This window comes from Protopterus annectens, chromosome 5.part0, assembly GCF_019279795.1.
Source record: "Protopterus annectens isolate FY-2018-M chromosome 5.part0, PAN1.0, whole genome shotgun sequence".
In the NCBI taxonomy this organism is placed as follows: domain Eukaryota; kingdom Metazoa; phylum Chordata; order Ceratodontiformes; family Protopteridae; genus Protopterus; species Protopterus annectens.
The window spans coordinates 231,818,343-231,845,030 of record NC_056735.1 but is presented as its reverse complement, the minus strand read 5'-3'; the positions used below and the strand labels follow the sequence as shown (position 1 = coordinate 231,845,030).

The 26,688-nt window shown below is 42.4% G+C and overlaps 1 protein-coding gene across 1 annotated transcript in view; it reads right to left on the bottom strand.

Annotated features, from left to right (window-relative positions):
• MRPL48 (mitochondrial ribosomal protein L48) overlaps window positions 1-26,688 on the bottom strand; it is a 469,376-nt gene that overhangs the window by 258,920 nt on the left and 183,768 nt on the right. Inside the window, exon 4 of the mRNA XM_044072213.1 lies at window positions 9,584-9,672. Within this exon, the coding sequence (XP_043928148.1) occupies window positions 9,584-9,672 (89 nt within the window). The remainder of the gene's footprint in view (window positions 1-9,583; window positions 9,673-26,688) is intronic.

Genomic DNA, 26,688 nt, shown 5'->3' with positions numbered 1-26,688 from the left:
AATTTAACAACCTTAACAAAACAATTACCTTTAATAAAGTGCACAGCTTAACTGCATTCCACAAAAACATAGTTAATTATACACTAAAATCACAATAGCAAGCCCTTACTAGAACTAAAAGAATAAAATCAAACATCTCTCCATGGCTAAAAAAAAAAAAAAGAAACAAAGCAGCAAATTCAAAAAGAGAGACAGGGCCTTAAAACTTTTGGGGAGCAAAATAAAATTAACCAACTCATGATACTTTCAGGCAATTGAGAAGCATTACTAAGCAAACAAACACAGACAAACAAACCTACTACTTTGTCTTCTAGCAAGACATCACAATAACCTTAAACTATTTTGGAAATATATCAATAAGCTACTCCAATCACGACAAAAGTACAGTTTTGTACCTACCATAAATGTAGATGTCCGATAGGTATGCATCTGCAGTCCTTACATATGGGTTGTCCTGCCTCAGGCAGCCCTTCGGTCGGCCGGATTCCAAAGTCTGGGTCCGGCGTCGGCTGATGTCGCCCTTTCCCGGCGTCAGCGCCTGGGGTATAAAAGCGTCAGCCGACACCATCTTCCTCAGTTTTTCTTGCCCCAGATGCCAGGTGCCCTCTAAGGAAGGCTAAATTTGGAGAGATGCAATAAATTCCAAACATGCACAGAAATATAAAAACAAATACACCATAATAGATAACCCCAGCTAGCTATGAAAGGGATAAGTACCCTAGAAATACCACAGAGGGGAAGGAGGGAGGGTAAACCTGACTGCAGATGCATACCTATCGGACATCTACATTTATGGTAGGTACAAAACTGTACTATGTCCTTCAAGGATGCATCTGCAGTCCTTACATATGGGTAGAACACCATAGCCAATCTGGGGGTGGTAGGATCTAAAAAAAGGATGGTGTAGCTAAAATCCCCTGGAGGACTGCCGTAGCAAAGCCTGCTCTGGGTCTGGAATATAAGGGTAAGATGTAATGCTTGGAAAATGTATGCACGGAGCTCCATGTAGCAGCTTCTAAAATGTCCTTGGTAGCCATCCCTCTTAAGAAGGCTGTGGAGGTGGCTGTGGCTCTGGTGGAATGAGGTCTAATGTTAGCTGGCACAGTTTTGCCATGAAAAGAGTAACAGAATCGAATGCAATTCCCTATCCATTTTGAAATTGTCTGTTTGGAAATTGCTTTTCCTTGTACACCAGCAGCATATGCTACAAACAGCTGGTCAGTTTTTCTGTAAGTTTTTGTTCTGTCCAAGTAGTAGCGCAACTGTCTGTGAATGTCCAGGGTATGCAGAAGTTTCTCCCCTTTGTTTTGTGGATTTGGAAAGAAGGTAGGCAGGTGAATAGCTTGGTTCAGTGAGACCCTGGATACCACCTTTGGCATGAATGAAGGATTGGTTCTCAATGAGACTCTGTCCTGATGAAAAATAAGAAATGGTTGTACTGCCATGAGGGCCTACAACTCAGATACTCTTCTTGCTGAGGTTATGGCCAGAAGGAAGGCAGTCTTCCAAGACAGGAACTGTAGTTCTGAAGATGCTGCTGGTTCAAAGGGAGGTAAAGTTAATTTTTCCAACATGAAGTTAAGGTCCCATGTAGGCACTGGTGGTTTCCTTGGAGGATTGATGTTTTTAATACCTCTTAGAAACTGCCTTAGGAGAGGATGAGAGAAGACAGGTGGATCAGTGTTGTATTCTGCTGAAATTGCTGAAGCATGAATTTTTATGGAAGAGTAAGAAAGGCCATTGTGGAGCATTTCTGCCAAATATTCCAGGATATGTGCCATGTTCATCACTGTCACATCTAGGCCCTTTGTGGTGCTCCAAGTGCGAAATCTTTTCCATTTTGCTGAATATGCCTTTCTTGTGGAAGGCCGGCGAGCTTCCATGATGATATCCTTCACTCTCTTGGATAGCTTATCCTGGTGAGGAGTCAAGGTATTCTCCAGGCTGTCAGCTGCAAGATTTTCAGGCTGGAGTGCAGAGTTTTGTAATTGTGCTGTGTCAGAAGAAGTGGCCATTGAGGAAGAGGCCACGGTTTCGTGCATGACATGCTCTTTAACAGTGGGTACCAGTGCTGTCTTGGCCAGTCCGGAGCTATCAGAATCACTTTTGGCTGCTCTGTCCTGATCTTCAGTAAGACCTTGGTCATTAATGGAAGAGGTGGGAATGCATACACTGTTAGAGTTTTCCAGCTGAAAGAGAGGGCGTCCACTTTCCATGCTTGTGGGTGGTATGTCCTTGAGCAGAATTTCTTCAGCTGATGGTTGTGGTGGGAGGCAAAAAGATCTATGTCCGGCCTCCCCCAATGATTGTGTTATCTGAAGGAAGATGTCTGGGTGCAGCATCCATTTGTGCGGTTCCATGATATTTCTGCTTAGGCTGTCTGCCAGTATATTGTCTTTTCCTGGCACAAACTGGGATTGCAGCTCTATATTGAGTTTCAGGGAAAGTTCCCAAAGATTTATTGCCAGCCTGCAAAGAGGATAGGAATGGGTACCTCCTTGCTTGTTTATGTACCACATAACTGTGGTATTGTCTGTCCTTATTAGCAGGTGGCCTTGATTTAGAAAGAGTTTGAAGGCCTCGATTGCATGTATCACTGCCAGCATTTCCTTTTGGTTTATGTGCATTCGTAGTTCTTTTTGTGACCATAGTTCTTGAATGCATCTGCCCTCCATGTGTGCTCCCCATCCGTGGTCTGAAGCGTCCGTTGTAATGGTTTGGCTGGTTATTGGTTTGCTGAAGGGCAGACCCCTGTTTGACTGGCTTGCTTGAGCCCACCACAGAAATTCCTTTTGAAGGCATGGAATGAGTGGTATCAAAGCTTCTAAGCTGTGACTGTGCTGAGTCCATAAACTCCTTAGGTACCATTGTAGTTTCCTCATATGCAGCCTTGCTTGTGGAATCAGAAGAATGCAAGATGCCATGTAACCCAGGGCCTGCAGGATTTTCCTTGCAGTCACCTGAGTTTGTTTTGCCAGGTTTTCGAAGTAATCTGGTAGTTGTCTTTGTTTTTCTTCTGTGAGAAAAGCCATTCAGGTGGTTGTATCTAGTTTCGCACCCAGAAAATTTATTCTTTGGGATGGAACAAGTCTTGATTTGTGAATGTTGACTGTATATCCCAAGGCCTGAAGTAGGCGGATGGCATAATTCAAGTGTTTTACCAGAGTTTGTTGGCTGTCCGCTTGTATTAGGCAGTCGTCCAGATATGGGTATATTTGAATCCCCTGAAGTTTGCAGTATGCAATTACTGATGCCAGGCATTTCGTGAATACTCTGGGCGCAGTAGATAAGCCAAAGGGCAATGCTGAGAATTGATAATGCTCTGAACCTGCAAGAAATCTGAGGTGTCTTCTGCAACTTTGTCTGATAGGGACATGCAGGTATGCCTCCTTGAGGTCTAGAGTTACCAGCCAAGACCACTTGCCCAGCATGGGAAGGAGCTGCTGTAGAGTCAGCATTTTGAATTTTGGCACAATGAGATAAGTATTCAGTGTGGACAAGTCGAGAATAGGCCTCCATTGCTTTTCTTTTCTTGGGACAAGGAATAGTCTGGAATAAAATCCTTGGCCTTGTTCTGAAAGAGGAACCTTTTCTATAGCTTTCATTTGCATTAGTTTGGAGATTTGTTTTAAAGCCTCTGCCCTTTGATTCGGTGGCAGGTTTGGCATGCCTTTTCTTTTTGGTAATGTGTGAAAATGGAACCTGTATCCTTTGTCTATTATTTGCAGTGTCCATTTGTCCCTTGTAATACTGTGCCAATTTTCTGAGAATAAAGAAAGCTTTCCACCCAAAGGTGCTTCCAATTGAGCCCTGGTTGGCGGGGTCAAGGTAAAGTCATTGAGTCTGTCCTTGTGCAGCAGTTGTAGGTCCTGCACTACCTCTCTGGTTAGGAGGCTGCCATTGACGTCCTCTGTAGGAGCCTCTAGCTTGCCCTCTACCTCTGGCACTCCTGTTCTTGCCTCTCTGAAATCTCTCTGTTTCTGGAAAGGACCAATTCTTAGAAGGCCAATTTCTGCTGAATCTTGGTGGTTGGACTTGGAGAAAATCTTTGACTGTTTGTACAGATTTTGCCTTTTCCTCAAATTTCTTTAAGACCTCCTGAGCAGTGGAGCCAAATAACTTTTGCTTTTCCAGTGGAGCATCCAGAAGCTTTGCTTTAACATGATCTGGCAAAGATTGTTCCTTCAGCCAAGCATGCCTACGTATGACTGCACCTGTCATTGCTGACCTACATGAAGCTTCCAATGCATCATAACCACACTGCAAGAAATGGTTGCTAACCTGTTGGGAGTTATGTACCAGATCCTGAAGTGATTTGCGATCTAGGGGTTCAGGTGAAGACAGTTTTTTATGCAATTCATCTAACAAATACTCTTGGTACTGTATCATATGGAATTGACAATTTAATGCCCTCATAGAAAGAGTGGCAGAAGTATACACTTTTTTACCCCATCTCTCTAAAGCCCTGGACTCCCTTTCAGAGGGGAGTGGATTTTTAGTAGTGGCAGTTGCAACCCCTTTAGGGCCCTGGGAAATAGTTTCTGGGTCAGCAGAGTGGGCCTTGTAAAGGAAATTATGTGAGTCCAGGACCCTGTAGTACCTACCGGTTTTGACAGGAGCCAGAGGAAGGGAGTCAGGGGTTATGCTAGACTCAGAGTACACATCATCAATGACATTCAAAACAGGAGGAATAGCCAAAGGTCTGTGCTGAGGTAAATGCAAAAAAGTCCTTAATCTCTTCCTGGAATCAGAGAATTCCTGGACCTGCCACTTGAAATGCTCTCTCATGGAGTGAAGGGTCTCCCCAAAGGACAGCTCTTCAGGAGGGGAGGCCGAGGGAATAGATTCCTCTGCATCAGAATCCTCATAAGCTGAAAAGGCCTCCTCCTGGTAGTCTGATAGAGCAGAGCCATCTGAGGCCTCATCAGAGGACTGGGGATCAGAGGGCTCAACCCTGGGCCTTTTGTCTAGAGGAGGTTGAGAGCCCCTGTCCGGATGTGGCTGAGAGCCCCTAATTAAGGAAATAAGGTCCTCAACTAAACTTAGAATCTGTGAACCTGTAGTGGATCCCTGAGGAATAGCCTTGGGAGGCAAAGATTTTGGCTGTTTAGCAGCTTTAGCCCTTGTGAATGCCTTAATGGACATGGATGCAGGAGGCCTGGCTGCACCACGTGCTGGCGTAGTTTTGTCTAAAGAAATGGTGTCGGATGTTTCCGGAACACCGGTTTCTGAGGGAAATTCTATAACCGACTCAGAAGCGGCCTCCGGGGCCATTTCGACGGTCGGAAGTACCAAGGACTCGGTTTCAGCCGAGACTGAGACACTCGCGGTAGGCCTAGGCGTGGTTTCAGCCGAAACCACGGTCCGCGGGTGATGGTCTTTGTCCTTCCGTTTTTTGGTTAAATGAGAAGTCGGAGTCTCCGACGGCATATTGTAACAGAAACTAGCCCCAAAAAATTCCTCTGCAAACTCCGCCCGACGCCTAAGAGTGCGTCGATTGAAGGAAGCACAGGCTGAACAGGCTGAGACGTCGTGGTCTGGGCCTAGGCAGGGGAGGCAGTAAGAGTGGAAATCCTTATGAGGTATTTGTTTCCCACAAGTTAAGCAATTATTAACTTTATCTGACATCGGCTGAGGCAAGAAAGAGTCCCCAACGGGGTACTTCACTTTTGAAGTCTTCGGTAGCTGAAGTTACAGGAGCTGGCCGACCGGCACTTGCGAACTGCTTCTGCTTCGGGCACCACGCGGCAAGAAAGACTGAGGAAGATGGCATCGGCTGACGCTTTTATACCCCAGGCGCTCTGACGTCGGGGAAAGAGCGACATCAGCCGACGTCGGACCCATACTTTGGAATCCGGCCGACCGAAGGGCTGCCTGAGGCAGGACAACCCATATGTAAGGACTGCAGATGCATCCTTGAAGGACATCTACTACATCAACACCCAAGACTCAATAGGTGACCAAATTCTCATTTTATCCAAGCTGTCCTTAACTTTCTAAAAGGTAACTCTAGAAACATTTCTCTCCCAACTATTCCAAAAAAACATAATGCTGCATTTAGTTTCCAAACCATTCCTAATTACAATTAATATCACCTTTTACAACTAAAACCTTCTTCCTTTGATGCAGATAACCTTCCCTCAGAATAGCCAAGTATTGCTACAGAATCCTTATCTTACTCTATATCGATACTTATCAACTGTTCCATCACCAAAACTCAAATTCCTACTCTACGGAAAACTTCATATATCACTCCCCTACAAAAGGGAGGTGCATCTACAGAACACTCTTTCGGCCCATTCCAATAGCTTCTCTCCTGGCCAACGTACTGGAGAAATGTATTCATTCACAACTTATGAATTATCTTACCAAGAATAATCTCATTACTAACACATAACACTGCTTTGACCCAAGCATAGTGCAACTACTGTTCTTATTAGCCTTTCAAACAAGAGTAATAGCAAAAGAAATACAGGCAACATTGTTTCAGCTGTCTTTCTAGATTTATCTAAAGCATTTGAAACTGTTCATCAAAAATTATTATAGGATCTTTCCTCCTTAAATCTCTCGCATTCTGTACCGTCACAGTTTCACAACTACCTCTCCAACAGACTTCAGGCAGTCAAATAGCAACAAACATATTCCTCCTGCCTCCCTGTCTGTACAGGTGCACCACAGGGACCCATCCTTGGTCTAATACTTTAACATATACACCAACTCTCTTAACACTGCCTCAGTAATTTATCTCTACTCTTATCTGTTCAGCCCCTTCCCTCTATACTACAAAAGATAAACAAATAAATAAGGACTCCTCTTCTGTGGAAGCCTGGCTATCCAATTCCCAGCTTTTATTAAACCCCAGTAAAATTATACTTTTCTAAACATGACAGAACATAAACATTCATTTTCCATCACTTCTAGCAATAGCACTCCATTAGAGCTTGTAACACAAATCAAACTGCTCGGAGTCATAATACACTATCATCTAAATTGAAATTTAACCATCAACTAACAAGTCATAAAAAACACAAACTCAGGACTTCATACAGATCCAAATTTTATCTGACTAACTTTACCAGAAAAATAAAACATGCCATCCACTTATTCACTGCCATCTCCACTCTATGCAGCTCCCAATCTCGCTAACCTAAAAGCAAAATTAAATGCATGTTACAACAAAACTGTAAAATTTACCTATAATATTCCTACCTACTCTCACCATTGCCTCGCCCTACAAGGAATATACTGGCTAAAACTACCAAACCAGCTTATTTATACACAATCACCATCCATACCTTTCTCTATCAAGCAACAAACTGCATTGCCCGTAAAAATACTCTGAGCTATTACTCGCCACCTAGACTTCTCTGATCAAGTAATCAATCTCTCCTTATGACCACGAAAGCTAATAACTTAGCAGGTTCTTCATTATATGCCAACTATGTTGCTAAATTGTGGAACACCATCCCTCTCCATGTAAGGCTCATTCCAAATCTGCAGCATTTCATACCTTCAGCACCTCTCCAAATCTCTGAAATGCCCCTGCCATAACCCAGACTAGCTCAAACACTACATATTTTACTTGTGCTCAGTTTATCACTGTTACCGCTATGTTCCTCCACCTAATCTACTCACTATTTTCTCCCCACCTAATCTACCCAGTATTACCTCTGCTGTCCCCCATAGCACTGACTACCTCATAACGTCTCTTATTTACTCCATTACATCTGAAGAATCTTGATCTCCTCACCTCCTTCATACCCTCTATTTATAATCTCATACTCTTTACTATGCCTATCTACTCTTCATTATTCTCCTGCCATTAATGCTTGTTCTATTAAGTCATTTGAATCTACAAACAGCCATTTCCTTTATATTTTCAGATCTTAAATCCTGTTAATCATGTTTACTTTATTCTGCTATAGTAGTATGTTTTGTAACAACTGTGTCGGTATTTAATCTGTATCTGCACATAACTTGTACAAAACCTTTGGAAGTTGTAAACTGATTGTGGCACTCACCTCCCCGGGCCTCAGTTGTAAAGAGGATGTCTGTTATCCCAGTCAGACTTAAAATAAATAAATTGCTTGCAATGGCGAGAAAAAAACATTTCTATTGCACCATTAGCTTTGTCTACTTATTACCCAAATGTGTTGCATTACGTACAGTCAAATCAACTACATTCTTCAGTCATTTAAAATAAAAACTGTGGTTCTGTACCCACAATATTCACTACAAGTGAGTCTGCAGCCAGATGGGACAATGCTCCCCAACAGCTATGCATTTTACTTGTTTGAAAGAACTACATAAAGGGAGGTATTCAAAAACCCTTACACTTGAAGCAGTAATTGTGGTTTAATTTAACATGGTGAACTGTGATTCAAAAGATAACGGGTCACTGAGTGTAAGCCACTTGTGACAATATAAAAGTTTTTACATTTATCTCTCAACAGTGTGTACAAAAAAAAATCAAGAAAACAAATTCAGTAACACAAAGCAATACGGCAAGTATAACTGTGACTTTGTATAGAATGCCATGCTTAGCAGTATACCATTTTGTTTTTCCTTTAACAAGGTACTGTTTGTAATGAACCATTAATCAAGGTCGGCTGTTGTTGCAGTGCTCCTGTTCAGCTGCAGTAAATATTTTAGTATCTTATTATTATTATACAAAGATAGACCACCCAGCCATGTACCAACATGTGCAGTGAATGTCAGCCAAGCATGACATCTCTGTGCAGTATCATGCTGTTCAGGGCAATGGCTTACAGAATGCAGGGCACCTTCAATAAGCCTCCCTGCAGCTCAGTGCAGCAAGCCAAAGTCACTCAGCATTTTTATGAGGTCTCCATTCACATACTTCCTTTTGAATCAATAATAAATTGGACTGAAAGAAGAGGTTGGAATTAGGCAGCTAAAGATATTGGGCTCTTAACACCAGAGTTTGAGAGTTTGAGTCCTTGCCAGAAATCAGTACCATCTAATGTACTATTACTCCGGCAAATTAAAAAGCACCTGTCCAGCTTAGCTAGCTCCTAGTTTTTCAGCTTAGCAATACTACCATATCATTTTCTACATTTAATTAAATGTTAGCATGCTTTTACAAAAAAAAAAAAATAATCCATTTAGTAATCACCAATGTACAAGCATGTGTGAAATCTAGAACAAGACTATTTCTTTGTATCACATCATGAATGTAATGTTTTTATTTGCGGATTTTCAGGGGAAATCTTTTCATTTTGCTTCAAGTGAACTGACTGTCACCCCATAACCACCATACAAACCCTATAAATGGCACATAAATATGTATGCTGACACAGTGCCTAACAAATCATACGAAATGCAGCAGACAGCAACAATTTCCATATCCATTTCTTCACTAACTCATACTTTCTCATTTTTATAATTCCAAATCTTAAACTACTGACTGTCTACTGCTTTAATCCACCTCCACTGCAAAGCAATGTCAAGCAAGGTCATGTGCTTATCATTTCAGCAAAACATAACAGAAACCATAAAAACTGAAGGCACACTCAATTACAGGAAAGCCTCAGACTGATAGAGTAGAAAAACTGCCACTTACCACTTCTTTTGGTAGCAAGTATTTATACCTGCCAATACCATGCGTGGGCATGGACCTGTAGTCCCTCTTACTGCTGCGCAGGACATGGCCTGTAAAACATAAGAAATAATGGTCCTGAAACACGAATCCTCATACAAATACTTCCTAAAATACAGCAAAACAATTATGGCTTAACACATTTACTACTTACCATTTTCTAAAAGTTTTTATTTTTGACTATTTGGGACTACTTCTGTACCTGTCTAGACATGGCTATAGATGCAAAATAGTTTGATATAGTCTCAAGGAACATTTAGGGAATTACAATGGAAAATTCTTGGAACAGCCTCAAGTTGATCAGGATGGAACGCAGGAATGGTTAAGGAGAGGTGAATTTAAACCAAATGACAAAAGGTTAATATTGGTGACCCAAGATAGTGGGCTACGTACACATTGGTTTAGAAAGTCCATTGAACATATGGAAGAAACAGACAAATGTAGGTTTTGTAAAACAGAATTGCAAACAGTCATATCTTGTTGCTGGCTGTGATATACTAATGGCAGGAGGACTGTATACTGAAAGGCATAATAATGTTATGTTACACTGGGGTTTCGGCAAACATTATGGTATTACAGTAGCTAAAAAACACTGGAAATACCAGCCACAAACCATTATAGAAAATGATGAAGTTTATATTACATGGACCACCCATTACCAACAGTTCAAAAAACAGATGCATGAAAACTAGATACACGAAAAGAAGACAAAAAGTAGCACTGATCACTGAAACTGCTACACCCAGTGACTACAGTGTCCCATGTACAGAGAGACACAAAGTCATAAAATATCAGGATTTGCAGTCAGAAACAAGGGTAATGTGGAGGAAGAATACCCAGATGGTTCCAACAGTAGTAGGGGCAACGGGTCTAATAATTTACAATTGTACTTAGATATGTTACCGATGCATTAACTCCGTTATGAACTGCAGACATCATTACTGGGTACATGGCTGCTGCGAAGAACACTTCTGGCTAACATCAAAGACTGAAACAATACTATATTAATTTCACAAAGTTTAATCATACTTTGACTTACGAATGGGGTCCATTCCCATCATGGTATTAGAAAACCCAAATACATAGATTGTGATCCTAGCTTTACAGGCAGTGGGACAGCAGCAGCATCATGAATTTTAGTGACCTAAAAGGCTACCTATTTCTGAATAACAATGAGATTTTCAATCCTTCTAAACATGATGGCACTATGTATGCACATTTAGGTAGTATTTGCATTTGATAACTTGAAAAAAAATGACAGATACACTTTTTGTTTAAATGACTGTCTCAGGAATCCTGCAGTTTTGCTAGCAATTATGTTTAGACTCCACACAGAAATCATCCCGGCTGACAATTAAACATGACTTGACAACCAAGCACTGCAACAGAGCAATGCTAATTACTGCACCTGCACCACCTCGCTACCTATGATTATCACTGCCGCTAAAGATACATGGCACTGGATTAATGTTAAGGTCATCTGCTATACGCAGTGAATACTCATTGCAGAGCACAATGATTCCTTGACCAAACTCCATCATGTAAAATTCAATGAAAAACAAACACCTTATGAAGAAACTTTAACTACGCAAAACACACAAAATACACCAAAACAAACCATGCAAATGTGGACATCTTCTGTTTAGGTCACATAATTTGCAATCATCAACATATCTGGTTACTTGGGTTCCATTCAAGCCATTAACAAGATAACCTGTCAAACTGTGCAAAAAAAAAATAAATAAATAAAAACCTTCATCTGATCAAATGTACTGGCTTTTCTCTCAGAGTTGGTATATATAATTAGCAGTGGATCTGGGGGTCCAGGGGGGCTTGCCCCCTTCAAAAATGTAGATTTGTGTTGCTTTGATTCTTTTTGATTCGAACTGTTCTGGTATACAACTTAAGAGTTCAAAGTTCTGATACGTTGAGCATGTCATACACTCTGTTATACATAGCCCATTTCCCACTTTTATAGTTGAGAACAAGAAGTTTAAAAAGTAGAAACATCAGTACACAACCCTTTGGGAAACCTCCCATTATGACCTGCATACTGCTTTTTAACCAGTGTCATACACACTGACTTATATAAGACTTGGCATTTAATGACTGCAACTTGCCTGCTATAACCTTGGGTGGAACACTGATTAATGCCCTAATAAGCCATATGCACAACCAGTCTTTTTATCAAATGTATTATAAGCTTTTCTGAGAACCCTATATTATTCAAAAGGCAAGATCTAGCCTTAAACTCAGTGTCCCACATCTAACAGAATTAGGCCCCCCTGTGTCGTTCTCAGTAAAGACCATTATAACTCTTGCCATGATTTTACACAGAATACTAGTCAGGCTTGTTGTATCTTTCGGCTTTTCCCGGTTAGGGGTCACCACAGCGGAACTCCTGTCTGCTAATGATTGGCAGTAGATTTTTACGTACCGAGTTGCCAGCCCTGACGCACAACCTTCAACAAAGGTACGCCCATTCACGCATGTCTCCACACAGAAGACACTTTAGCTGAGAATCGAACAGGACAACATCTTACTGTGAGGTGACAATGTTACCGCAGCACCACCACCAGACTGATGGGTCTTAAATTGTTGGGTTCTTGTGTGACTCCTCCTTTGAGAACTGGGTTGTCTCTGATTTGTGTAGAAAAGAATAAGTTTATGTCTCGTCTTGTCCCACACAACGACTTTGTGGCTGGGCTGCAGTTAGAGCTGTCATTATAGAATGGATATATCCTCTCCTCTTTTCTCGACATCATATTCTGCTGTGAAGTTTGCATAAATATTTCTGTAAGCAGTTTCATGTCCTACAAATGGGTAGTCACTTTACTATTCATTAACAACATATTATACTTGCAATTATCCCATTTCATTTTCTGAGGCAGATAAAGTATACCATGCTATTGCTTTCATTATTTCTAGCCTTCACAATCAAACTGAACTCAGTTCCAGCTGGGGGTTTGACTAGTTGTAGTCCTGTACAATTCTTAGATCGCTCCAAAAACAAAATGAGGGAGTCTGTGAATGGGAAGTTGAGGAAGAATGAAAATGGATGACAAAGATGGAACATAATGATGAGTGCATAACTTTTTTCCTGATGCTGTCATTTTCATTCATTCCTCAACTGCTGGGACAGAGCCCCAGCTACTGTAACCTTTAGAGGGTCTTATGGAAGGATATTCCGGAGCACTGCTGAGCCAAAGGCTGCTCCGTTAGCAATGAAACTACAGGGATTAGCCCAAGTTGCAGCTGCACAAATATCATCTAAGGAGGCTCTGGAGCAAAAAGCTGAAGAAACCGCCATAGACCTTGTGGAATGGGCTCTATGAAGTTTTGGTTAAAAATAATCCTAATGTACCATAGACAACGATTATACAATCAGTCAACCACTTGGCCAATGTAACTTTCGATACTGGTTTGCCTAACGTGGTAAGAGAAAAGGAAACAAATAATTAGTCAGATTACCTTCTTTACACTAAAGATTTTAGGACAAAAAACGTTGTCTATGTACATCCAAAAGGTTTAACATATACCCCCCTTTGTTTGAAAAGTTGGGAAAGAAAACCGAAATTAATGATCTGGCTTATATTTGACTCAGAAGCTACCTCAGGTAAAAAAGGATGGGTTTGTTTGCAATCGTATCCGGTCTTTCTGAAATATCTGGTAAGGAGGCTTTGATGATAGAGCCTGGAGTTCAGAGAATCTTGCAGCTGATATAATAGCTGCTAGAAAAATGGTTTTCCATGATAAATAATTTAAGGTCTGGTTTGGCTGAAGGTTCAAAGGGAGACTGATCTAACGCCTGAAGCATTATATTAAAATCCCAAGGAGGAGTAGGAACTTTTAACAGAGGTCTAAACAAAAAAGGTTCCTTTGAGAAAGACCTTGCATAGTTTAGAAGCAGCTAAAGAAGAGTAATTTTCGCCCAGGTGGAAATTAGAAATGGAAGCCAAATGAACTCTAATAGTTGAGAAACTAACTGCAACATTAAAGATTGAAGCTAAAAGCTCATGGATTTTTGGCATAGGTGTTGAAACAGGGTCCAGATCTTTGCTAAAGACCTAAAAGACAAATCTCATCCATTTACTCTTGTCAGTCTTCCAAGTCGAAGCCTTATGGAAAGGCAACAAAATGTGATGGACTGGGCAGGAGAACATGGGTTGTCTAGCAATCAGTGGTACTGAAAAAAAACATGTGGTCACCTTGAGGCCTGTAATGTCCAGATGAGTCATGCCTGACAGGTGAGACAGGAGATCTGGAGCTGGATCCAGAATCCAGGGTGGATGTAAAAGATGAGGCCAGAGGATTGGGGACCACATCTGACAAAGCCAAAAAAGGTGCAATGGGAATAACTGTGCTCTTCAACCAAAATGCTTTCTGCAGAAACTTGGTAATTAGTGACAAGGGTGGAAATGCATAAAGGAGACTGGAGGGTCAATCGTGAACTACAGCATCTCTCAGTGACTCCCCCAAGGGAGGGATCGGAGCAAAGAACCTGCTACACTTGTTGAGGGGAGAGGCAGACAGACTGCAGCATGGCTGGCCCCATTGACGAAAAATTCTCTCCGCCATACTGCTGTTAAAAGACCACTTGTGAGGCATCAGAATGGACCTGCTTAGTCTGTCTGCTATCACGCTGGTTTTCACCAGAATGTGCACTGCTATTAGGAAGTGATTGGAAGAGAGATCACCCATTGCCATACTTCGACAATGAGGGCAAGATTTGTATTCCCCTTGTTTGTTGATATATCAGACTACCAACATATTGTCCATCTGTATTGCAAATGTCTCGGATGGGAGAATACCTTGAAGGCCTGAAATGCTAGGACAGCTGTACCTTGGACTATTCTTCCCAAGTAGTGCTCCCCCACCCGAGCTGGGAGGCTTCCGTAGTCACTATGGTTTGAGTAGAGGAAGAACAAAGGGACGGCCTTTGCAGAGCTGGCCCAAATGCATCCACTACACAGGATATCTTTTGCACGCATGACTGATCTTGACTACCGTGGATAATGGCTGTTTGAGAACGGACCATTGAGCTGACAGAGTCCACTGGTGGATTCTCATAGGAAACTGGCCAATGGAACAGTGATCATGGCTACTGCCAGGAAACCCAAACCTTGCAGTATCAATCATACTGGAAGAGATTCTAGGTTACCTTCTCATCTTGGGACTACAGTGTGTTTGACTGGAGGAAAGAGAAGCTATATGACTGACTGTGTCCAAAGCAAGCACCTACAAACTCCAGGATCTGGGTTGGGATGAGTTGGGAGTTATTCCTAGATGAGAACAAAACTGCAGTAAGTAGTCCTTTGCCTGATGTAGTTGGTGCCTGGTTGGGGCTGTAAGGAGCCAGTCATCTACATATGGAAATACCTGGAATCCCAGCAGTCTCAACTGAGCTGCTACCATTGCCATGCATTTGGAAAACACCCTGTGGGCTGTGGTGAGACCAAAGGGCATGCTGAAGATCTATCAACCACATCCAATCGTCTTTTTTGCAGCAGAGGCAAAATGGACTGAACTGTGACCTTCTGAAACTTTGAATACTGAAAAAAACGGTTTAACTTTCTGAGACCTAGAATTGGTCTCAAGCCCCTGTCTTTTTTGGCACCATGAAGAATCTTAAATAAGTTACAGACCCTCTTTGATATGGGGGGACCTCTTAGATGACTCTCTTTCTAGCAGCTTTTATATTTCTAGAGATGACGTATCCTTGTGACTGGGTGAAACATTGGGAATATTCTGCACAACTGTGGGGGGTTAGGGAAAATGGTATCTAGTGCTAGACTAGAGTCAAGTTCAACAGGGTCTTCTTTCCCTGCTGATTCTGCCAAGCCTGTTCCCTTGGCTATGGTTTCACTAGGTAGTAGGTAGGGACAGTGGGAATCCCATTCGGCCATTCATGTGCATCACTAATTAGATGACGAGGCATTTGGCTTGCATAAGACAGTCACAGTTACTCCCACGACTTACCCGCGCTTCATTGAATTTCTTCACTGTGACATTCAGAACAATGGGCATTGCGTTAACACCTGTCTTGGACCTTAGTGACTACCGGATATGATCCTCTGCACCCAGGAATATTTTTTGTGATAGCTAGACAGGCTCTCTGGTGCAGGGATAAATAACCCCCACAACTGCCTCCAGAGAGCGACAATAAGCCTCCATTCAGGAGCACTGACAGTGCCTATCTCAAAAAGAATCTCTAAAATAGTGGTTCTGCGGACCACCTCTCCCCTGAGGATGGCATCTTCCATTCCAGTCCCCTTCCCGCCCCTGGGGGAAATATCTCCAAGTGAATTCTGGAAAGGACCCTGGGATTTCTTAAACTACATCTTTCTACTACCTCAATGATTCCTAGAAAAGGGCCTTTGTTGGGTAGAAAAATGTGCAACCATGGCAGGGTCTTTCCCTCTTGCTCAAACCTGGAGAGTGTGTTCTTTACTTTAGGGCCAAACAGAGAAAATCTGTCAAAGAATGCATTGATGAACAAAGACTTAAATGGTTCCACAAAATCACAGAAGTGCATCCAGGCATGTCTACTGATGGCTATGCCTGAACCTGCTGCCTGTGAGGTACCTTCTGCAGCATGGAAGATCAACTTCACAGACGCATTTGAGACAGACAGGAGGGTGGCCAGTTGGGAGGAGATTCTGTTTCCACTGTCAGAGAACATGGACCCAGAAAGAGATTTGGTAAGCTCCTTGATTAGATCTCTTTGCAGTCTTGTAAAATGCGCCAAGTAGAACAGTGACCTAAGAACAAAGGTCACTGAAGCATAAACATGCTTCCCAAATCTGTCAAATGCCCTAGACTCTCTATTAGGGGATGGAGAGAAGAACTCTGTTCTACTAATTCCATCTTTGTAGCTTCAGCCACAACCATGGCATCAACTGGTACGCCTATGCTCCAATGTGCGTGGCATTTAGGGGGGCTAGAATTTTATTCTGTCTTTTGGGTAATGGCTCAACAGTGTCCTGCTCCATCCACTCCTGCCAAGAGGCAAGGTCAATGAGTTCACTAATTGGATGTGATCACCCAACAAGTAGATGGGCCAAACCTGAAAGCACCTAGGAACGCCAATTTCTCCTGTGGAAGACCAACCATGTTCTTGTTTGAGGAGTTAGAGGGTGTCTCCAATGGAGACGCCATCAGGTGATGATCTAGGGAACCCCTCACCCTCAACAAAATCAGTGTCCTCTATGAGAGATTCCAGGGGGGAATCTAAGTGCCTCCTCTCACATGACCTCTTTCTAGGGACTTCCTCAGTTAGGTGCTCTGGGGAAGTGTTGGAAGAAACAATGTCCTGATGGGTCAGCTGAAGGATCACTCGGGTTGGCTGCCTCAGTGGAACAGATGGTCAAGGCTTAAAGCAAACAACAGTATGAGGCATGATTGTCTGATTCGAGGAGGGCAGGGATGCCTCTTCTCTAGCCAAGGAGAAAACCCTCTCCACAACCTCAAGGGTGGAATGCCAAGGGGACACCGAAGTTGACAGTTCCAAAGCTGGGACATCTCAGATCGCTGGCTCCTGCAACCCCACCAATGCTCCACACAAGGAGGGAGTTGGACCAGAGCTATCCAGGGCTGAGGCTCCAAGGGGAAGAGACAGCTCCAAAACTTTCGGAGTTGACTCCAAACCGTGGATCTACCATCGATGCTTCAGCTCAAAGAGTCCTCCGGCTCCAAAATACTCATTGTCTTTCAGCTCAGGGGAACCATCAGAATCGATAAGCAGACAGTCTTCAGATCTGAAGTAGACACCCTCAGAGATCTCAGATCTGATGGTTCTGAAACAGAAGGTTGGACTGGAGAAGAGATATCAGAGGGGAAGTGGACAGTTGTGATCTCCAAGGCCCAGTAGGGGTCAGACCTGGGAGAACCCCCATCTGTATCTGTGCTTTGAGGAACTTCCTCATCATTCTGTCCATACCTGCTTCTAAAAGTCTTCTGGAGTAATGAAGAGAGGACACAGTGGAAGGAGACCTAGAGTGCCTTCAAGGTGAACCCTCTATGAAGGCTGAAGGAAGGCTGGATGGAAGAGTATCCGAAAGAAGTAGCGCGGTACTTATCCAAGGAGACCTAGGTTTTTGAACTGACGGATCAGACTTGTTATGAGTCTTAGCTGGAGGCTCCTCTGAAGGAGCAAAAGCTGAAGCCAAGGACTGATCTGAAAACCTTTTCTGGGACTCCTTTTCTTTAATCAAAGTATCAGTATTACTTTTATCTTTTTAGAGGGGATTGAGCCCCAGACACCAAAAAGGATGTAGAGGGCAAGAGACTTCTCAAAATGAATTTGTTTCTGCGATCTGTCAGGGCCTTGGAGTTAAAACTAGAGCAGATCAAACAGTCCACAGTAAGATGTGCTGAACCCATACAGTACACACATTGCCTGTGGGCATCTGTGTTGGGAAGCCTGTGCCCAAATGAAACACATTTTTAAGCCCAAAGGGTTTGTTCGACAACCAAAAGGATGAAATACCACCAAACAAGTAGCAGAAAAGTAATAAATAATCTGCTATGAAAAACTATCCTAAAAAGCTATAAATAAATTCATTATTCTTTATTAACAAAAAAATAAAAAAGTAACAATAAAGAGAGAGAGAGAGTGAGAGAATGAAAAACTACCAGCAATGGTAGAAAAAATACTTAGAAGAGTACAGAGAGATTCCAACAATGCTAACAAGAGAAGTACCACACAACAGTACCCGAAGAAAGGGTAAAAAGTAATCTAATACACTTAATCATGGCAAGGAGGAAGAAGAAGAAAAGTAATAGATACAATTTAACTAACTCAACACCTGAAAGACAGAAATATCCAATGACCACTCAAACGCTTGAGAGCCAAGGAATCTGTGTCTGATACCAAACAGCGGCAAACAAGATCTGAAGTACATTAGGTTGGTGGGACATTATGGGTAAAGGGAGGAGCTCGAGAATTCTAGGATCTGATGGTCTGGTACAACCATATGAATTTGATCAGAGTCTCGGAGGATCCAAATCCATCAGTTGAGGAACGAAGGAAAATAACACCATCAGATTAAATCTTAAGCACCCCTTGCTAAAGTTAAGGTCAGGTCTAGCATCAGGCAGTAAAATCTGCCAGTACTCATCAGCAAATGACAAAGGCAGAAATAAAAGATCTGTTTCTGCCTACTGTCTGCATTGGAAACATATCTCTAAGTTCCTCTAATGAACTTAGAAATTTGCATGATGGGTTAGCATGTATTTTCTGAAGGATATAAACTATGAAACTCCTATGTGTGTCATTTTTTAGTGACTTCAATCCTCAGTGGTTTGCACGAAAATTACAGATGTTATGAGGAACAAATCAAAAATATGAAGCAATAATCTTGCCTTTCTGCAAATATATGGGCACTTGAGACACATGACAGGCAAGTCTCATTTTTACACACAATGATACACTGCCTTTCTGACAGTGTCCGCCAATTATTTTATGCCTTTGAAAGCCAGAAAAGCACTTCATGATTTTTTTCCCTGTAACTAATAGTAGATGGAGCAGATAAAGTTCCATGAACCAGAATTATGATAGCATCCCTGATCATAACCCCTAACTAGGTGTTCTCAACAAGGATGCCAAGATTCACCTTGAGAGTGAATATCTTGGCATATCTCTCTAACACAAGTAGGTTATGATCACCAACCTGATCATAATCCCCTACATACTGCTCAACCTGATCATAATCCCCTACATACTGCTCAAATATCAGGATTGTTGGTCTGTTCCTCATAAAATTTGTGATTTTGTGGCAAATCAGTGGGATGATATGAGGAATGAAGTCACTACATAAAGATATACATTTGGATTTCATACTTCAAATCCTTCAGAAAAAAGTAAAGTAAAACAAACCCTGTCAATGCTGGCAACTTTAAGTTTATAACAGCAATATTTAAAATATGTCCCCCAGTTTTGTCAGGCTTTTGTCCAGATTTCTTGCACTAAGAGGTTGAGATGTATGATCCTCTATATAAAACATCTCTCTCAACTAGTCGCATTTATGCAAAGAATATATAAAGGTAAAAATTTGTCTCTGACATCTGTCCTTCATCAAAATGAACTACACGGCACCAAAAGCATGGAATCAATTCTAGTTACTGTAAAATTAGTGAAGAATAAGCAATTATATATTGGATGCATAAACTTACATCCTCAAACAAGATACTGAACTTCTATCGATACTACTATACTGGTTTTGTGGCAACTTCCTTTGCAAAATGATACTCCTCTGAGTTTGGCTAAGAAAATCAAAATAAAAACTCGAGTATGCTAATTTAGTTTTCTTTCCACAAACAAGCCCTAAACAGCTCACCTCAGAACTAACACAAATAATTCCTGGATTTTTCAAAAGCAATTAAAAGTGGTATTTCACCTAATGACCTCTGTGATTATAACCCTATTTACATAATATGGAATTACAAATCCCCTCCCTCTCCGACTAGGATGATAACAGCTAGAAATGAGCTATCATCAAACAAAACAGAGCAAGAGGTTATATTCGGAGATGAATCCAGTTGAAATTTGGCCACAGTGACAGTGATTCTCAGAAATAGAAAGATTTGAAGTAATTATTGCCTTTCTAATAAAATATTCTCCATGGGGGGGGGGGCTGCTAAGAGCCACTCATCTAGATACAGAAAAATCCATACTCCAAGAAGTTGCATGTGAAAAATGAAGAAAAGGCTCTCCATATCTACAGACAAAAAAAAATATGTAAGTAACACTGCATGTTATGCAACTATTTACTGTCAAGCTGCAATTAAAAGATAAAATATGAAGTAGAAAACTATAGCATTTTCATGTAGGGATAGGACAGCAGGTTTTAGCAGGATTTAAAACGTACTCATATACTCAGAGTTTCATGGAGCTGCTATCTGTTATCTTCTAATCTACTTTATGGAATTTTCTAGAAAAGACACTGGTTTCGTTGGAATTTTGACTGCAAGCCAGGAGGCAGAACTTGCCAGCGAGCAATTTTCAGTTTGTCAGCATTTGCTTACCCAAGGGCTCCCCAACATCACTAATGTTGTTTTTAATTTTGATTTGCATGTTATACTTTGCACATTTTAAAAATAGGTAGACAAGGACTCAAATATTTTAGTCAGAAAAAAGTTAGGGAACAGCTATCCAGTCAGTCAGAATTTTTCTAAGAGAGATCTGTCTGCTAAAAAGTACAGTTTTGTACCTACCATAAATGTAGATGTCCGATAGGTATGCATCTGCAGTCCTAACATATGGGTTGTCCTGCCTCAGGCAGCCCTTCGGTCGGCCGGATTCCAAAGTCTGGGTCTGGCCTCGGCTGATGTCACACTTCACCCGACGTCATAGCTGCTGTTTATTGGGTATAAAGGCATCAGCCGACACCATTTTCCTCAGTGTTTCTTGCCCCAGATGCCAGGTGCCCTCTAGGAAGGCTAAATTTGGATAAATGCAAATAATTCCAAACAGTAGAGAGCAAACAATATAAGAATATATATATATATATATATATATATATATATATATATATACAAACAAACAAATACACCATAATAGATTCCCCCAGCTAGCTAAAAGAGGGGTAAATACCCTAGGAATACCACAGAGGGAAGGAGGGTGGGTAATCCTGACTGCAGATGCATACCTATCGGACATCTACATTTATGGTAGGTACAAAACTGTACTATGTCCTTCAAGGATGCATCTGCAGTCCTAACATATGGGTAGAATACCATAGCCAAACTGGGGGAGGAGGCACTAAGATAAAGATGGTGTAGTTAAGATCCCTTGCAAAACAGCAGTTGCAAAACCTGCTCGGGATCTAGAATATAAGGGAAGATTATAATGCTTGGCAAATGTATGCACGGAGCTCCAAGTAGCAGCTTCTAAAATGTCTTTGGTAGCCACTCCTCGTAGGAAAGCTGTAGTGGTGGCTGTAGCTCTTGTGGAATGAGGTCTGATATTTTCAGGAGTTGTCTTTCCATGAAAAGAGTAGCAAAATCGAATGCAATTTCCTATCCATTTTGAGATTGTCTGTTTTGAAATTGCTTTTCCTTGTATTCCTGTTGCATATGCTACCAGAAGCTGGTCAGTTTTTCTGCTGGTCTTAGTTCTGTCCAGATAGTAGCGTAATTGTCTGTGCACATCCAAGGTATGTAGTAGTCTTTCCCCCCTGTTCTGTGGGTTGGGGAAGAATGTAGGTAAATGAATTGCTTGATTCAATGATACTCTGGAGACCACTTTTGGCATAAAGGTAGGGTTAGTTCTCAGAGAGACTCTGTCCTGATGGAAGATAAGGAAGGGTTGTACTGCCATTAATGCCTGTAACTCAGATACCCTTCTTGCTGAAGTGATTGCTAGCAGGAAAGCAGTTTTCCAAGACAAGAACTGTAATTCTGCTGTTGCTGCTGGTTCAAAAGGAGGAAGTGTTAACTTTTCCAGCACAAAGTTGAGATCCCATGTAGGTAAAGGTGGTTTCCTTGGAGGTTTTACATTTTTGATTCCTCTCAAGAACTGCCTGAGTAGAGGATGAGAGAAGACAGGAGGATCCATGTTGTATTCCGCTGAAATTGCTGATGCATGAATCTTAATGGAGGAGTAAGACAGGCCATTATAACAGTTCTGCTAAATATTCCAGGATGTGTGCTATGTTTGCCAATGGGACAATTTCTCCCTTTGCTGCACTCCAAATGAGGTATCTTTTCCACTTGGCTGAATAAGTCTTCCTTGTGGAAGGTCTGCGTGCCTCCAGGATAATGTCCTTAACCCTCTGGGATAAACCTGGGTTATTTTGTTTTACGCAATATTCCAAGCAGCTAACTGCAGTGTTTTCAAGTTTGGATGTAGGATCTTGTAGTTGTCCTGTGTTAGAAGTAAGGGACATAGAGGTAGAGGCCATGCGTGTGTCCGAGACATGCTTCTCAGTGGGCGGTAGCAATGTTGCCTCGGCCAGTCTGGAGCTATCAGGATTACCCTTGGCTGATCCTCTCTGATCTTCAGTAGAACTTTGTACATCAAGGGAATAGGTGGGAATGCATATGCTGTCAGGTTTTTCCAGCTGAAGGAAAGGGAGTCCACCCTCCAAGCAAGTGGGTGGTATGCTCTTGTGCAGCATTTCTTCAATTGGTGGTTGTGTGGGGAGGCAAACAGGTCTATCTCTGGTAGTCCCCATTTCTTTGTTATGGCTTTGAAGATATCTGGATGCAGCATCCATTTGTGAGCATCCGTGGTAGTTCTGCTTAAGGTGTCTGCTAGAGAATTTTCTTTTCCTGGTACAAATCTGGCCTGAAGTTGAATGTTGAGATTCAGGGCCACATTCCACAGGTCCATTGCCATCCGGCATAGAGGATATGAATGTGTACCTCCCTGTTTGTTGATGTACCACATGACTGTGGTATTGTCGGTCCTTAGCAGCAGATGACCCTGTTGAAGGAGTGGTCTGAATGCCTGGATCGCATTTTTCATTGCCAGCATCTCCTTTAGATTTATGTGTAGATTCAGCTGGTCTTGGGTCCATAGGCCTTGAATACACTTGTCCACCATGTGTGCCCCCCATCCTAGGTCTGAGGCATCCGTGGTGATGGTCTGGCTTGGATGAAGTTTGTGGAAAGGCAAGCCTCTGTTCCACTGACAGGCCTGAGCCCACCACAGGAATTCTTGCTTCAGGCATGGAATTATTGGAATCTGGGCTTCTAGACTGTGCTTGTGTTGAGACCATACATTCCTTAGGTACCATTGTAGCTTTCTCATATGCAGCCTGGCATGTGGAACCAGTATTATGCATGATGCCATGTAGCCCAGGGCTTGCAGGACTTTCCTTGCAGTAAGCCGAGTTTGTGCTGTTAATGTCATGAAGTAGGCTGGTAGTTGCTTTTGTTTTTCTTCTGTGAGAAAAGCCATCTGAGATGATGTATCCAGTTCTGCACCCAAGAATGTTATCCTTTGGGATGGTACTAGTCTTGACTTTTGCATGTTGACTGTGTATCCCAAGGCTTGCAACAGTTGTATGACATTTTCCAAATCTTTTGTTAATTTTGCCTTGTTGTCCGCTTGTATTAGGCAGTCGTCCAGGTATGGGTAAATTTGAATTCCCTGAAGTCTGCAATGAGCAATTACTGATGCCAGGCATTTCGTGAATACTCTGGGCGCAGTAGATAAGCCAAAAGGCAATGCTGAGAATTGATAATGCTCTGATCCTGCAAGAAATCGGAGGTGTCTTCTGCAATCTGGTCGTATAGGGACGTGCAGGTATGCCTCCTTGAGATCTAGAGTCACCAGCCAAGACTCCTTGCCCAGCATGGGAAGAAGCTGCTAGAGGGTCAGCATTTTGAATTTTGGAACAATGAGGTATGTGTTCAGTCTTGGACAAGTCTAGAATAGGTCTCCATTGATTTTCTTTTCTTGGTACAAGGAAAAGCCTGGAGTAAAATCCTTGGCCTTGTTCCATAGGTGGTACCTCTTCTATAGCTCTCATCCTTAGTAAGTTGTTGACTTGTCTTAGAGCGTCTGTTTTTTGGCTTGGTGGTAGGTTTGGCATTCCTCTCTTTTTTGGCAGAGTGTGGAAGTGAAACCTGTAGCCCTTGTCTATTGTTTGTAAAGTCCATTTGTCTCCTGTAATGTAATGCCAGTTGTCGGAGAATAAGGCTAGCTTTCTGCCCAAGGGTGCTTCCAGTTGTTCCCTGGTAGGCGGAACTAGAGCCAAGTCATTGTGTCTGCCCTGTGGAAGTGGTTGTAGTTGAATCTGTGGCAGTATTTCTCTGGTTGGTAGGTTGCCACTGACGTCCCCTGTAAGCACCCCTAGATTGACCTCTGCCTCTGGGGCATCTATTTCTGCCTCTCTGTGCTCTGGAGTTGTCTGGAAAGGACCAATTCTTCGAAGGCCAATTTCGGCTAAACCTCGGAGGTTGGACCTGTAAGAAATCCTTGACTGTTTGGACAGATTTTGCTTTTTCTTCCACCTTCTTTAGAACCTCCTGTGCAGGGGAGCCAAACAAACTTTGTTTCTCCATGGGAGCATCTAGGAGTTTTGACTTAACATGGTCTGGTAAGGATTGTTCTTTTAACCAGGCATGCCTTCGAATCACTGTTCCAGTCATAGCTGATCTAAAGGAAGCCTCCAGTGCATCATAGCCACATTTTAAGGAATGGTTACTGACCTGCTGAGAGTTATGTACCAAATCCTGAAGGGACTTGCGATCTAAAGGTTCAGGAGAAGTCAGTTTTTTGTTTATCTGGTCTAACAAAAATTCCTGGTACTGAATCATGTGAAATTGACAGTTCAAGGCCCTGGCCGAAAGAGCAGCAGAAGTATAAACCTTTTTAGCCCATCTCTCTAATGCTCTAGATTCCCTTTCAGAGGGAAGAGGGTTTTTGGCAGAGGCAGCTGCCACACCTTTAGGGCCCTGTGAAATGGTTTTAGGGTCTGCAACAAAAGCCTTATACAAATGGTAATGTGTGTCCGGGACCCTGTAATATCTGTCTGGTTTGGAAGGGGCCGGAGGAAGAGAATCAGGGGCAGTACAGGCATCATTATATGCATCATCAACAACTGTTAGTACTGGCAGAATGGCTAAAGGCCTATGCTGTGGTAAGTGTAAAAAGGTCCTAAGCCTTTTCCTTGAATCTGAAAAATCCTGGCCCTGCCATTGGAAGTGTTCCCTCATAGCATGCAAAGTTTCCCCAAAGGAAAATTCTTCAGGAGGAGAAACAGAAGGAATGGAGTCTTCTGCATCAGAATCCTCATAAGGAGAATATGGGCCTTCGTGAGGGTCTGAAATGTCTGAGTCATCCGAGGAGTAATCTGTAGAGACAGGTTCCAGGGGTTCAGTCCTAGGCCTCTTGTCTGGAGGGGGCTGAGAGGCCCTGTCTGGGTGAGGTTGGGATCCCCTGATCAAAGAAATGAGATCCTCAGCCAGGCTGAGCATTTGGGAACTAGAGGTAGGCCTATGTGAAGGAGTTTTAGCAGGTAAGGCCTTAGAAGATTTAGCTGCTTTAGCCCTGGCAGGGGTAGATATGTCTAAAGGAATAGTGTCTGACAAATCCTGGGTGCCTGCTTCTGTAGCAGTAAATTCAGTAGCAGATTCAGCCAAGCTCTGTGAGGCCTCAGCTATCGGAGGCATGCTTTCGGCCGAAGGAAGAACCGGGGGATCGGTTTCAACCGAAACAGAGACACTCGTGGTTGGCCTAACCGTGGTTTCAGCCGAAACCGCGGGCCGCGAGTGTCGGTCCTTTTCCTTGCGCTTTTTAGCTAATTGAGAAGTCGGAGTCTCCGACGGCATTTTGTATGCAAAAGCGGGACCAAAAAACTCCTCTGTAAACTCCGACCGACGTCTAAGTGTCCGTCGGTTGAAGGAAGCACAGGCTAGACAAGCTGATACGTCGTGGTCTGGGCTTAAGCAAGGAAGGCAGTAAGAGTGGAAATCCTTATGAGGTATTTGTTTCCCACAAGTTAAACAATTATTTACTTTGTCTGACATCGGCTGAGGCAAGAAAGAGTCCCCAGCGGGTACTTAGCTTTTTAGAAGTCTTCGGTAGTAGAAATCTCTGGATCTGACCGACCGGCACTTGCGAACAGCTTCTGCTTCGGGCACTGTGCGGCAAGAAAGACTGAGGAAAATGGCGTTGGCTGATGCCTTTATACCCAATAAACAGCAGCTATGACGTCGGGTGAAGTGCGACATCAGCCGAGGCCAGACCCAGACTTTGGAATCCGGCCGACCGAAGGGCTGCCTGAGGCAAAATCACCATTATATATTTTCTATGTGGCAAACTGCATTTTGTCTTTACATTTAATTTATGCACTGTATTATTTAATTATAAAAAAACAACTCCATTTATTTAAATTTTAAAAGCACATGGCTGGTTGTTTATGTGGTGATATAAAGGTACTACACTTTGTTTAGGACTGCACTATCCACCTCTGAAGAAGAGAAAGACTATGGAGCTAAAACTGCCTTTTTGGCTTTCTGTCTAACACTAGTACAGTAATCAGTAATATTCTACATGCTAATCTGAGTTTGGTATTACCATAACACAAGGGAAAGTGGTAACAATGCAATTTATTATG